The 15,633-nt window shown below is 38.1% G+C and overlaps 1 protein-coding gene across 4 annotated transcripts in view; it reads left to right on the forward strand.

Annotated features, from left to right (window-relative positions):
• FHL2 (four and a half LIM domains 2) overlaps positions 1 to 15,633 on the forward strand; it is a 45,582-nt gene that overhangs the window by 24,804 nt on the left and 5,145 nt on the right. For 2 of the 4 annotated variants that reach the window (XM_054066178.1, XM_009557901.2), the window contains exons 2-5: positions 2,410 to 2,589; positions 10,489 to 10,663; positions 13,705 to 13,874; positions 15,260 to 15,446. In XM_054066178.1, the coding sequence (XP_053922153.1) occupies positions 2,434 to 2,589; positions 10,489 to 10,663; positions 13,705 to 13,874; positions 15,260 to 15,446 (688 nt within the window). In that variant the 5' untranslated portion in view covers positions 2,410 to 2,433. The remainder of the gene's footprint in view (positions 1 to 2,409; positions 2,590 to 10,488; positions 10,664 to 13,704; positions 13,875 to 15,259; positions 15,447 to 15,633) is intronic. The other 2 variants (XM_054066186.1, XM_054066194.1) reach the window with 1 other exon arrangement.

Raw genomic sequence — 15,633 nt, forward strand, 5'->3', positions numbered from 1 at the left:
CAGAAAAATTTTCACTCTTCAGTATCACAAGTCTGCTTCTAATTCAGGGCTAGAAAAAGCTGATTCTGAAGAAAGGTGAAAAATGCAAGTTCATAAATTGTTCCTGCTCATATTTTAACTTAGTAATAATGCAAATTAACTGTGCAACTAAAGCCTATCATATAAAATTAATATCCAATAAAGTCCAGTAAAAAGTACAGATTTTCATCCTAAACACAGACTATCCTGACAAAGCCAGCACTCCTCTCAGACTCAGGCATACATAAATACATCGGTTTATACTGGTCTGACTCCATTCATTTTGCTGAAGTTATTCTTTGAAGTAAATTGAGCCCTCTCTAGTCCTTTCGTAGGAAGTACATAGTTACATCATAGATTTGGGGTTGCAAATGGGCTAAAAAAGGCAGGAGGGGAATAGATCCACCACTGCCTTTTAAATAACTGCAGTAAAGACTGTGCCTCTACATTAAGAGGAGATCAACTTGATGAAAACAGATATCAAGGAAAAGTCACGTTGTGCCAACACTGTTTCTGGGTCTCTTTCTTTATGCTTTCGTTGTTAGCCACTGCTGTTAGAGGCAAGCTAAAAGGGAACTTTGGGTAGTCATTGCACATCTCTGTCCAGCATAATAATTCTTACTTTTCATATTTTTATTCTCAGTCCCTATGATCCTTATCCTGAGCATACTCCTAGCTCCCATTTGGGGTAAGAAAGTTAGTTTGTCCCTACACAACCTGAAGGGTCAAAAGAGCTGGACTGCTTCTCTTTTTGGGTTGGCCATGGCACAGACAATCAACTGTCAGTATTTTTCTTCCAAACACATTTTGGGGTTTGGTGGTTTGTCTCTGTTTCTTCTTCAGTAGTCACTTAGAGTTCCAAAGACTTCCCAGCTGCTGAGCCATCTTTTACCCCTTAGTCTGTGCTAGTCACCACACAATTCTGTAGTTGACAGAGCATTAAAAATACTATTTAAAAAAAGGAATCTTTCTAGTCATCTAAACAAACTTTCCCCATTCAGACTTCCCTAAAACTCTAATCAAACCTCAGCAGCAGGAAATACAAGCTAATGATAAAACTGAAATCCTAGAGGAGAATTCAGTATTTCAGAATGCCCTGAGGGTGACTCCCACTGCCAGAAGGAGAGAACAAACTCCAAAACTGAGCAACCTGTGCCAAGAACATTATGCAAGTAACAACGTTTATTTTAAAACTGAGAGCTGAAGTTGGCAAAAGGACTACAGCTTCTGTAAATGTCACTTATGTGTGAAAGACAGAGTTAGCCACTTAAGCCATTAGTACCCAAAACATTTAAGACTTTATAGATCAAGCGTGGCTTAAAGAGGAGATCAGGCCTGGCAGGCAGTGAAGATCGTGCAGTCCAGGTGGAATGTGTTTTCTGCCTGAGAAATTCCCCTTTCTAAGCAGGCAGCTGTGCCCTGCTCCAGCTGTAACCTCCAAAGAGATTGCGGATGAAACACATAGTGCAAGCCTCAGGTTAGAAAGAAGCTAACCAATGAAACCCAAAACAACCACGCAAATAACCAAAGGCATTTGTGTCATTGTTGCTTGTGTGTGAATCCAGATAATGCTGGAGGTGTAACAAGACCTGAGTAGCAAACAGCAGTTGTCTCTAACTCAATACAACCTGATACATCATTTGCAGTTCCTTCTGCTTGTTTCTCCCTGTCTATAATCATTGTTTGACATGTGCCAGAACCAGTGTAGCTAGCTCTTGTTTGTGTCCCAGTACACCACAGTTGTTGGTTAACTCATTCAGCTGCATTTGAGGAGAATCAGGTATACAATCACCAACCCCACATCTCCCGCTGTCAACAGTGCCCATTGTCTCATGCATGAGCAGAAATGGAGAGTTATTGTCTCGCTGCAGGGCAATGATTGCCAGACATTGGCTCGTTGAAGAAGCAGAGAGGGAAAGAACAGAAGCATGTAACAGTGATGTCCAATAGCCTACACATGAGTAAAGTCTACCACCAACACAAACCTTCATCTTGGCTTAAGAAGAAGGCATTTATCCTTCTCATCCTCTTAATGGATTTAGCTCCCTCCATTGCCTACAGAGCCAGCTTGTTGTTTTGGACCTATTGGTCAAATCCCATTCACAAATCCCATGTGAATTCTTCAGACTCAGGAATTACTCGCTGTCTGGACTCTAACACTAGCTCTGGTCAAAAATGGGTAAGTGGACAGCAGCAGTGGATTGGCTACTGCCATAACCCAGCATTGCGAAATTTATAGTCCAATTTCTTCCTATTCTGTTGATATATCTGACCGAAAGTTGAATTAAAATTAAATTACAATGTAATAAACCAGAACTGATAAATCTTTCTTGGGGGACTGGGTGAAGGGTAGCTCAGTTTGACATGTGCCTATTTCTGTCTTCGTGGCAGGATAGCTGGACTCTAGACACCACTATGACTGAACGCTTTGACTGCCACTACTGCAATGAGTCCCTGTTTGGTAAGAAGTACATCCTGAAGGAAGACAGCCCCTACTGCGTGAAATGCTATGAAAATCTTTATTCCAATACTTGTGAAGAATGCAAAAAACCTATTGGCGCTGACTGCAAGGTATGCCAGATTTGTGTCTTGTTACAGAAATCTAGATACACAGCTCTCAGACATGGTGCTATCACCTGGGAGGATCCAGTTTAACAGATACCTACAGGTTTCTTTTGGTGGGAAAGCGTTCTTCCCAGACCCCTGTAAATGCTTTTCAACACTTCACTTGGCAAACTTTTCTTTACCAGGCACATTAATAGAAATGGAAGAACATTCCTTTCTTCCTGTTAAACATAGGATGATCAGATCATCTGGTGTTAGAAAGTATCTCTAACTCATTAGGAGAGTTAAACAGTCCTTGGAGCCAGCTGGGATGTGGAAAGGCGTCAGAAGCTGATTTTCACAAATTCACAGAATGACAGAATGGTTGGGGTTGGAAGGGACCTCTGGAAATCATCTAGTCCAAGCTTCCTGCTAAAGCAGTTTCACCTAGAACAAATTGCACAGGAATGAGACCAGGCAGGCTCTGAATGTCTCCAGAGAAGGAGACTCCCAGTGTCCTTGGGCAGCCTATTTCAGTGTTCTGTAACCCTTAAAGTAAAGAAGTTTTACTTCATGTTAAGGTGGAACTTCCTGTGTTCCAGATTGTACCCATTGTCCTTTATCCCGTTGCTGGGCAGTGTTGAGAAGAGTCTGGCCTCATCCCCTTCGACATTTGCCCCTTAGGTATTTCTAAGTATTGATAAGGTCCCCTCTCAGTCTTCTCTTTTCCAGGCTAAACAGACTCTGGTCTCTTAGTGTCTCTTCATAAGAGAGATGCTCCAGTCCTCTGATCAACTTTGTGGCTGTCCACTGGATTCTCCCCAGTAGTTCCTTGTGTTCTTGAACTGCAGAGCCCAGAACTGCTTACCTTTGGGTCAGTGGGAGAAAACCCACCACTTCAGTTATGTATCTGGATTTCTTTTAAAATTAACCAAAACAACCAGAGTTCATGACAGTTCTGCTCTGACTGAATAAAGATTTTGAGCCATCCAGTGAAATGCCTGTTGGACTGCTGCAGACAGACTTCATCCAGTACATGACCTTCTTGCACAAAATTGACCTGTCCAAAGTTGGCCAAGAGTTTAACTGAGAGAGCAAGTTTGTACTAGTACAGCAATTTGCACCACATGGCCTTGGGATTATTGACTAGTATGGGGAGGTCTGATGTTTGATTTTCTGTATTGCTGATACATTCCTCTAGAAACATCAATTAGTCCCTATTGCTAATACTACCACTGTATGACTAGTTCAAAGATATAAAAATATATGCTTACTCAGACTCGGAAAAATAAATGTCTCATATCTCCCAAATGTATCTATCCTACCCTAGTGGCAAATCAGTAGGAAAGCCCCTTTCAGAAGCCTTAAAAAGGTGAGAATGTTTCACCATAATGACAGGGAACTGGCAGTAGACTGTGATAGGGTATAAAATTGCCAGGTTTCCTACAGCTCATAAATATTCAGATTAGAGAAGAGATACAGCTGGTCTGACCTGAAAAAGCAAAATATTTCTGCCCCATTCTAGAATGTGCTTTTGTTTAAAGGTCTCTTTCTAATCCCTTGAGAAGATATTTCCATGTGTTGATATTCAAGAATTTAAAAACTTGGACCAGCTTCAGCGAATCTCAGACAAAGTATTCAGAAATTAATCAAACTGAACTTTTCAACCCAGATTTATGGATTTAGGGAGTGTGGGTGTTATTCGATACACTGCTCTTCTGTACTTTTAAGCAAGACACTCTTAATAGCAGATAGAAAAATAAGCTCCTAATTTTCTGAAATCTAAGAATATTTTATATATGTAAGGAACCAGAACTATATGTGGAAAACACAGCTATAAAGACTTCTTAAAGAGGAATTAAGTGTACCAGAAACAAATGTCTCTCTTTTTTGTTTCCGTGACAGTGATTTGTGCCTGTCCATTCTTTAATCTGCAAGTTTTGAACCCATTGACCAATTTTAACCAAATTCTGACAGATGGATAAAAGTTGCAAACTTAAATTCCTACACATTTCCTGAAAACAAGTGTGTGGTTGGGTAGAAAGAGATCCTGTTAATGTTCCCACTGAGAGGAAAACTAGAGCAGTATTTCAGTGACAGTAATAGATGCTAGAGAATACATTTGAGAGAGCACTTAAGTGCCTCAGCCACAAGAGAAGTTTCAGCTGGATTTTGTGCACTCTCTCTGAGCATAATTCAGCCATGAAACACAAAGTCACAAAAAATCATGCTTCTGCTCCTCATTAAACTGTACATATTCATAGGTATATAAGTACACGATAAACATACGCATATATACATACACAGATATGTGTATGTGTTTACATATATATATCTTTTTACACACTGTATTTGCATTTTCCACAAGCAAAAAAGATAAAATGTACTGTTTGGGAACAAAACTAGTATGTTTACTGTATGTAAAAGATTAACTCCATATTTATTTGTATGTTCTGACATAGCCTTTATAAAACTGTAAAATTTGGAACTAAAACCTAATGGAGTGGGAGCGATACCACAAAGGGTCACACCTGCACAGGCACTCTGCACCTGGCAGGAGCGCCCACCTTCACATCAATATCACAAAACTGAAAATCTCCGTGCAGCTCACACCTCAGATTCTGCCTTTCAAGTCCCTTCTTTGCCACTGCTGTTTCTCTGCACAGGGAAGATCTCAACCAAGAACCCAGCTGCAGCTGAGATGCTCTTAATTTCCCTCCTAACAGCCCTCTCAATTTCAATTAATTCTCTCAATTAAAAGTAACCATCCTATAGCTGAAAGGTTTATACCAAAGTAAACCAGATGGTGACAAAAGGACAGCCATCTCTCCATCTCTGATGCTACTGTAGTGTATCAGCACTGGTGTACAGCATCATCTCACCTAAGCTGAACTTAAGCCTGCTCAGACACTGGAAATACTCAAACCTTGACAGCACTGGGCCCAGAGCGGGTCAAACTGATGCCAAATTTTCACTCTGTGTTTTAGCTGCGGCACACAGAGCCCATAAGACAACCCTCCTGAATCTGAGCTTTCTTCGAGTTCAAATCAGGAGAGAATTTGCTTCATTATCTTGTCAGCCTTCCTACAGTAACGTATAAGTAACTGTAAATGCAACTGAGTAGTAACTAATTTCTTCTTCATTTTAAATTTTTTTTGTTTTGCCTTTAAAAAGCCCTCAATGACACATTTGGGCTCAGGCCATTTCATTAATTGTAAACAATTCTATCTGATGTTTGTGAAAATTCCTCAGACAGATTAAAAGCTTTATATGCTGAATGGTAGGAGGCACTGGCATGCAGCAGAAAAACACAATGTCATTTCTCTCACAGCTATTACATGTTTTCCATTTTGCCAACAGATTCTAATAGAAATTCACTTTTTCTAAAACAAATTGGCATCTCATCGCCTACGTCCCTGGTGAATGCTCAGCACACCTACAGTTACGTGTTTTTTCTGGAAATCCATCCATTATGTTCTCATTTGCTAACTGCTGAAGTGTGACTTTTGGCTGATTTTTGGCTTTTTTTAATAGCTTCCTTGTAGGTCCTGTGGCACAGAAACCATCACAAATACAGGAAATACTTACAGTAATCCAGTGTTTAATACAGTCCACAAGTTAGCCTTGGCAGGTAGGAGGGGGTAAAAACTCTGCCTACTAATTATGAGAATCAAATTAAACGTGGATTGTGAGATAAAGCTACTGTGTCAGCATGCAGGCAAAAATGAATAGAAGGGTCAGTTTTACAAACAAACTAAACAAAAAATAAAGCCTCCAGTAGTGTGGATCAGAAAAGGAAGAAAACACTTGTCTTTCTAATTTCTAATGTTTAAATCCTGTACTGAGTTGCAACACTTTTTCAGTGTGTCACTGATCATCAGACTAATCATTATGATGTAGAATGGTAAAAGAGGCAGACACCTTCATCCCTTCTCATATCCCTAAGCTGCTGTGTTCACCACAATCTCTCTTATTTTTACCCTTTCTAAACATGCTTTTGGCACGTGGTGTGTGCCAGTCTAACAAATTTAAATGTTTTGCCACAGGGTGTGCATGGATAAAATCTGTACAGTATTTTATCCTTTTTCTTTGCTCAACCTTCTGAAAACAGCATTGAGGTAAGCAAGGAAGTCTAAAGTAGTCTTCATTCAGGAACAAACATATAGGATTACTCTTCTGGTAATAATTCCTCTAATCTCCTTCTTCCTGTTGTGCTACTGTTGAAAGCCAGTTCAGGAGAAAAGGTAATACAAAATTACTTATAAAGCCAGATTAAAAGAGAGTTGCAGGATACAAGGAGTTTGTGCTTAACCCAGTTACCTGGTAACTCCAATCTTAGGGCTTTTCTAGTTTGAAACAAAAGTCTTCACTGGCAGTCCTATCCTAGAGGCCAAACAAACCATACTGGATCAAAACTACACAGAACTATGAAGGAACTATCAAATGTGATTTTCCCAGTATTGAAAACTGTTGTCTTGGCAAAGTTTTCTTTGGGGATGACATAACGAAAAGAAGTGAAAATAAAATTCCTTGAAAAACACATAATGGATTTTCAAAACCATAACTTTCAAACTCATTTTCCAAGGGATGACTCTAAGAAGTTTTGGAAACAAATATGATCCATGTTAGTTATTGTGTGCATCTTCTTCTTATAGTCGGTCACCTGACTGTGTACAAAGAACTATTTTCCATGGTCAGAAAAAACACAACTGAATGAAATATTAAATATTTGTCCCAGCAAATTCTACCACAGATTTTATCACAGCTCTGCAGAAACAAGCATTGCTCTCCTCCCCTTCTCTTTTCACTAGCAGCACATCTGGAACAGGTCTGGAGGTCTCTGCACTTCAGCTTGAAAACATGCATACGGGGCGGACCATGCCCATGAGCATATGTGCATTCATCTCTGTATTAGTAAACATGGTTTGATTTCTCAAATGTCAATCTATGGTAATTTTTCAGTCTCCTGTCTGTTCTTTACATAGAATCACAGAATTGTCATTTATCTAACTAGTCTCTTATTTGTGCTTAATCTAACAAGAACACGTGGCTGACAGTTTTCATAGACAGATGCAAAAATTGATTGCACAAAGATTCGTTCTCCAGAATTCTTTTAGGTAATATAGGAAGCTGGATTTAACACTACAGTTAAAATATGTAGCACCATGGAATCATTTGTCTCAGGTTGCATAAAGCAGCTGAAAACTCACGTTCATCAATATTTTAAGGATACACTCCAGTTCTGAATCTACCGTAGTAATTTTCTTTATTAGTTCTTCCTGGAAATCCACACAAAAACCAGGAATTAGTTGTATATCTTTTATCTTCTGCTGGAACAGATGTATTTGGGTTACAATCAATTAGTGAATCCTAGAGCTCGCATGCTTACAGTAAACATATTACTCTTTCAGATCAACAGAGGGCCAGCCTAACAGACAGACAAGCTTGAAGACACTTCTGCACATTCAGCTTCTCCAGTGTAGAATCTATTCCAGATCAATATAGACATAACTTATATACCAGCCAAAGGCTATAGTTAGATACACCACAGGCTGAAGTAGACCAAACCTCATTTCTGGTGACTTTATTACACTGACCTAAGAACAATCATGATGTAGAAACTATTTCATCAGTACTTGAACTTCCATGCTTTGGATGTGACAGATTGAGAGAGAGAAATCAATATCCATTTCATCAGTCTCATGTTCTGCTGTAGGCATGTCAAAGACAGACATCTTAGACTCCCTCTACATTTAATGACAAGATCTGCTATGATCATCCAAGGTAGCTAAAGATTATTCAAGTCAGTCTGTATCTTGGGTACAGCTTGTAGTTGCACTTCATCACTTTGCCGTGATGAAATATCTGCTACTTTCACCTCCCCAGCTAGTGTCTACACAAACTGCCATCGTAACTGAGTAAAGGTTTAAACCCTTCATCATTGACATCTAATTCTTGTCTTCATTACTTCTCTTCTAAAAGACATGCACCTTCTCCAGGATAAAATTTTGTTGATGAAACAAGGCAGAACAAAAGCAGATAACAGCAAATGATTTTTGGAGATAAAAATAGCTTGCAGAATATTGCAAAAAAGAAAAAAAAGGCAGAAAGTGGGAAAGAGAGAAGAGAAGAGAAGAGAAGAGAAGAGAAGAGAAGAGAAGAGAAGAGAAGAGAAGAGAAGAGAAGAGAAGAGAAGAGAAGAGAAGAGAAGAGAAGAGAAGAGAAGAGAAGACCAGATCTGTCATCATTCTGTTTTCTAGCAAGCAAATTTCACATTTTGGAAAACTCTTTTGGCTGTATGTTGCCTGTTTCCATTGAATATATTATTCTTCTCTGAGAAGAATTTGGGCTTGTCAACTTTATTTAAAGAAAAAAAAATGTAAATAACTTCCAAACAGGGGTTGTTTTCATTTTGCTATCAGAAAAGATTAAAATTTCACAGTCAGAAGTTTGGGTCGTTTCAAAAGGAGTTACCTGAAATAAACAGACAAGTTAATAAGCAACTGTCTGAAAGTTGCAAAGGAGGCTTAGGTATCCTATGGCAGATTGCAGTCTCCAAGATGAAAGACATATTGGGTACCAATTATTACTCAGTGATTAAAGAAATTCAGGTGACTAGCACAGATGTTCTAACAAAAATTCTTTATTGCATTGTCAAATCCTGACTGAAGTTCCTATAGCTTAAGAAATTACCACATATCAGCTGAGCTGGGCAAAACTATTTCAATGTTTCTTATCAGCTATTGATGATAGCTGCAGATCTCCTGCATACATAAACCTGTAATTATACTAAACATGCAGTATCTGTTTTTTGCTTTGGGCTAAAACTGCACATTTGGAGTTACCTGCGGTTGTACTGACATAGAGCAGCTTAGGCCAGATTGTGTTCAGATACTTTGTGATGCTTCCATTTACACAATTAAAAAATCTGATATTCTACAACTCATTCTTTTCTTTCAGTCAACAAGATTAATTCAGTGCTTGTAATTAATACATAATGGATCTTAAGCTAGAACCAAACAAATTATTTCTGCTGAATTTTTGTACTCCTCATTCATGCCAATATCAGCCCTTCACATTCCTACCTCAAAACAAAGACTATTTTGGGGTAGACACCCTGTCTTGGAACAATCTAAGCTCCATTTTATTCAAAGCCCAAAGATACTGTTCAAGTGTTACGTGATTAGTCCATCCTAACTTAAATTTAAAAGACACAATCATGCCCTTAGCGCATAACTTTTTGAAGGATCTTTTTTTTAAACAATAAAGTACGACTATGGAGAGTGTTTTAAATATTTAGGTGTCCATGCTAATCCCTTGGCCAGAGTGTTCTGGATCACTGCCTGCAGGTACAACGTGATATCTCATCTTTCAGTCTGATCCACATTTGAAACACAGGCAAACCAAAACGCAAGAGTCAGTAAAAATTAATCATGGTGAAGAAAAAAGGAACAGAGATCAGACCAATTCCACCCTTGGTGTAAACTGTTGAACTGAATAAGTACCAGAAAGTAAGTGGGAAAAGAATTTCTCTCCAGGAATGAACAGCTGTGAAATGACCTAGAACTCAGCTATAGCTAAGACAAATAGGGGAATTTTATTATACCTAAAAGGTTAACAAGTTTTAATCTGACTCCAAAAATGGGCTTTATTCTCAAAGGAAATACCTAAATTAAACTAGTTGTTCCTCTGCCACATAGAAAAAATGAAGTTTACCTTGAACTGAAACAGGGTCAGTAGTTGTCATAAGCTGTTCTTGGTAATCATAGCAAGGTAAGTTCACCTCCATCAGAGCACTTTGTTTTCTTGAGCTGTGCAAATTAACCTCAGCTCCCGGTTGTGTTTCAGATTTGGATGTGTTTACATTCTCTAAGCTCCCAGTTGTGCAAACTATTCATTTTGCTTACTGGTTTTGAATTTCTGCAGGATCTGTCTTACAAGGACCGCCACTGGCATGAAGCTTGCTTCCACTGCTTCCAGTGCAAGAATTCCCTGGTGGACAAACCTTTTGCTGCAAAAGAGGAACATCTACTTTGTACTGATTGCTACTCCAACGAATATTCTTCCAAATGTAATGAGTGCAAGAAGACTATTATGCCAGGTATGCTTGCTTTTTGAACTGACTAAAAATTAGGCTAAATATCAAGCCTTAAACCCAGCAGAACTTTGTAAACTACAGTTGATTACGCATTCTAAGTAATTTCTGTGACAAGAATACACAATTTTCATAATGGATTGTGATAGGACTGTAATTTGTGTGAGGTGGATTACTCTTGAAAATTAGTATTAATTTAATTTGTCATTTTTATTAATGGGATTTATCATTTTCTACAGAAATACTCATTAAAAGACTTTCGATGGGTAGACAAATAAAATTAATCTTTTCTCTCCAATCCCAACTTCATATTCTGTCTTGATTGACTTCCACTGCTTGAATATCAGAGGAAGCTTGAAAATTTAAGTTTACTTAATTCATGATTTAACTTTTTATGTAATTAAGTCAGCTTCTCCCATAAATATGAAAAGTCGGTCAAAGAAAGGTTTTTATTGAGCACAAAAATATGAAGAAACATGAAGAACTATCTTCTCTTTCAAGTTAATTTTCCAAGAATATAGATGCCTGAAACATGAGGTCATAGTAATGGATTGCTAAAACCTCATTAGCTTGTGACAAAGTTATAGAATTTTGTGATGATTTGAGGACTTAAAGTGGAAGGAATATTGGTCCAGAAATAAAATATTAAAATATTATTATGGAGTTCCATAATAATAACAAGTTACTTTTTCCAGTAATATTTTTCTTTGGCTGATTCTCACAATGGTCATCTTTGACAAAAGCTGAAAAACAAAATTTTCTTTGTGCACCCAAGATGTTTTGATAAAAATGAGGGCTTGATGATTAAATAGAACATATAAATAGGAACAACAAAGATATTTAAAAGTAGATGGCACTATGCATTCGTGATTTGATATAAGTATCTCATTTTATTTCATGTCCACCTGCTTTTACTGATACAGCACTAACAAATCACGTGCTTGAGAAGAACCAGTACTAGTTTTAAAGCTAGAACTACATGTGTATGTATAAATTTTTAAGATTACTCATCTAATTCACCCCCATGCTCAATAAGCTCATTTACAAAACTGATATGATTTTGTCTGTTATGCAAGCTATGCATTAATTAGTAGTAATGCAGGCTGCATTCAGCAACTCAGAGAATCCCTTCTTTTACAATATGAAACGGAAGAAATCATTTTTAATGAAGGCTTACATCCAACAATTAGTCTTTAGCTGTTACCTCACGATAGCCTTGATGTTACCACATTTGGAGAACAGTACTCAGTATTTTCTACTTACACAGCACACAATGTTAGTACATGTGATCACAAACTGAAGCATAATTCATTTTGAAAGAACCATCGAGTGGTTGGATACCCTTTATGGAGACTGTTAATGCTACACTTGCCCTTTGCTTTGCTCCACCAAATGTACAATTTAGATTTAATAGAGCATTATCATGACAAGCCCATTAAATACTAAAGTAATTACAAGCTTGATCCTTCAGTCCTTGTGCAAACTAAACTTACTGATCTCAGTTCAGCAGCTAACGATCAGGGCTCCCCCTGCCTCCTGTTTCAGTGACAGCGCAAAAAGAAAAGAGCTGGAAATGTGAAAATAAATTCTGGATTATTCAAAAAAATATAACCAAATTTCCTTTTTTTTCCAGAATGTTGTTCCTTCAAGGCCTGATTCAGTTGTCCCATGGTATGATATAGGAAGTCACTAGCACAGGGAGGGCATAATTCTTCCAAGGCATCCATTAATAAAACAGATCAGAAATATTGAAGCAGGCAAGGATCAGGCAGAAAGATAATTAACAGTTCACTTACTACATTCCTGCAAATCAATTCTCTTAAAAAAAAAAAAAAAAAAAAAAACCTACCAAAATCCTGAAGTATGCCTCCAGGCAGAATTTAATGAGACCTAAAAAAGAAGTAAAATATGCAACTAGTAAACAAAGTGGAATTAACACTTGAGAAGGGAAAAAAAGGGAAAAATGGTAAAACTTCACCCTGCAGAGATGGAGGTGGGGGAGAGCTGGTACCAAAGGAGTCAGTATGGTTCCTCATCCTTTAACCAACATGTGATCAGCTTGTCAGTCTCCCAATCGCTTGACATCATATTCGTTGCTATGGGCCTCAAGAGTAACGCAGAATTGTAGGAGCGTCATTTGTTTCTTTTCCCTTATGGCTAGTATCAAATATTATGACTTAAACAGGTACACAGGAAACTATACAGCGTGTAAATAAATTTGCCCATATAATAGGGCATCTCCTATTTCCTGGAAGGGTACGGAGTCCATCTGTCATACAGTAGAATGAATCTACAGTCCTGCTAGTCCAGTATCTGTATCCTAAAACTTCATTCTAGACAAGTACATTTAGGTCCAAACTAGCATACCATTTTCTGATTTTCAGTAAAGGATTGTGTAAAGATTTCCAGTGTGACTACGGCTTAAATACAACTGAAGACAGAAAGAAAGTTTCTCTGTCACTGAAAGTTTCAAGAGACAGCAAAACATTTAGGATGGGTGCTACAGTGCTGGAACACGTTGCAAATTTGTAGTGGACAGGAACAGGGCCACAAAGCAGATGTGAAATAACCCTTTTTCTCAGACAGAGACTGTATTTCACAGGAAAAGGGAGGCAAGAAGCTTGCCAGGAATTAACTAGGTGTATGTTCCAGCTGTCTGAAAAAGCTACTTGGAATGAATGAAGTCAAACTTTGATGAGGAATGGCCTTCACTCAACACTAACAGTACCTTTTTATTGGTGTCTTGCCAATTCCCCGGGATCCTCCTGCGTATTAAAATTCATTATTAACTCTAATAATATCACAAAAAGTTGTCCTAAGACTTCACTATTAGCAGTAAATGTTCCTCTTCTTTATAGGAGGAGAACCACTAACTTCCCAGAAACTTAAAATGGTACCCAGTACCATGCAAAGCTGGTGGGAACATGAAACAGCTTCTAGCTTACAGCTTCTTATTGACTGACAGCCGGCCAGTAGGCAAACAAGAGATACAAATTGCTTCAGTCTCATCCAGAAGTTGTTCAGTTGATTTTCTCATCTCATTTCAGGTACTCGGAAGATGGAATACAAGGGCAACAGCTGGCACGAGACCTGCTTTATCTGCTACCGCTGCCAACAGCCTATTGGGACAAAGAGTTTCATCCCAAAGGACAATCAAAACTTCTGCGTACCCTGCTATGAAAAGCAGTTTGCCATGCAGTGCGTCCAGTGCAAGAAGGTATTGCTCTTATTTTACTTACCTAAAACCTAAAGGATTGAAGCCCATGTCATTTCATGTCCATGTAGACAGAATATCTTACTTTTTATATGTGTTAAAAGATTCAGAATCAACTGATTTTAACAACGGTATAATTTCAATTCCTATCCTGCACCACACACAGCATTTATTACCTTGAGAACTCTCTTATTCAAGGTTGAAGATCCCTTTGTATTGAAAGCATACAGAGAATATCTTTTTTAAAAACATAAACAAACAAACAAACAAAACCACACCAAAAGAAAACAAAAACAAAAACAAAATAAAAACTCTGCAGTGGAATAATCATACTTCCAAACATTTCAAGTGGAAGGAAGAGCAGCTAATACTGATCATACTTAAATATTTTAAGGAAGTTCAAGATAGAGAGATAAGTTCAAGGAGCGTTTGGATGATCCTCTTAGTCACATAGTTTAGTTTTAGGTAGTTCTGCGAGGAGCAGGGAATTGGACACAATGATCCATATGAGTTCCTTCCAACTTCAGATATTCTATGATGCTATGAAAGACTAAGTTTTTCTTAGTATACCAAATCACCTTTACAACCTCATATCCATCCATCAGTTTCTGAAGCTTTTAGGAGTTCTGTATCTTAAAAACTCTGTCTAGTGTCCAATTTTAACCACTTTTAAGAACAGGCTGAAAAATACTTAGGAAAGAGGCATAGACGCAGCTGAACATGCATATTAGGTAGAATGATCACACACAAGCCTGATTCCCAGGGAATCTCCCTTTAGAGAAGAAAGGAAGAAAAATTGCAGTGATAGTTTTACACGGTTCTTAGGAACACTCGAAGGACTAAAAATGTTAATTTTGTCTGACATTAGGGGATCTAGTTTTGTAGGCAATGACTTGCTAGAAGACAAAAATCCCAGACACATTCCAGAGAAGCTGAGAGCAAAGGCTTCCAAGAACATTTGAAATAAAACTGTCTTTGTCAAGGAAAGTAACAGGGAAGTTGAAACACATAAGGTAGTTTCTTCACTGCGAAGAATGGGACAAGTGAAGGAACAGAGATGAGACAAATCTCAGTATACACATACAAAAAGCAACATATGAATACTAACTTTAAATACAAAGAGGACAGCTGGGAGTGAGATTATACAGTATATAGAGAATAAAATACTTTTAGTATAGGGCTTCTCTGTATATGTTAGGAAATTATAATAAATCACTTGCATGCTTTTCTCTAGGTCAACTCCAGCCAAAATAATGATTTTGCTGCTGTCAAGCCTTCTTTCCCTCCTCCCACTTACAAAATTCTCATCATCCTTCCTCTCTAACACATAAAGATACAAACCTGCCACCTTCAAGAAAACACTTCCTGTCTTACTTTCCATAAAACAGGCTATCACTACAGGAGGCGTTACTTATCGGGAGCAGCCGTGGCATAAGGAGTGCTTCGTTTGTACTGGATGCAAGAAGCAGTTGTCTGGACAACGCTTTACCTCCAGGGATGAGTTTGCATATTGCCTGAGCTGCTTCTGCAACCTCTATGCCAAAAAGTGTGCTGGATGCACCAACCCAATCAGTGGTAGGTCTCTCAGAGCCAGTGCCTTTAAATTTTGGGTTATTTTTCAATGAACTGCTTCTAATAATAAAAAAGGTTCAATAATTCATTCTGAATAACTTGGGAGACTCAAGACTATACAATTCAAGATATCTGAAACTAAATACTTCTGATGTCTTTCAAGTGCCTACCAAAAAGAAATAGAAGAGGT

This window comes from Cuculus canorus, chromosome 1, assembly GCF_017976375.1.
Source record: "Cuculus canorus isolate bCucCan1 chromosome 1, bCucCan1.pri, whole genome shotgun sequence".
Classification (NCBI taxonomy): domain Eukaryota; kingdom Metazoa; phylum Chordata; class Aves; order Cuculiformes; family Cuculidae; genus Cuculus; species Cuculus canorus.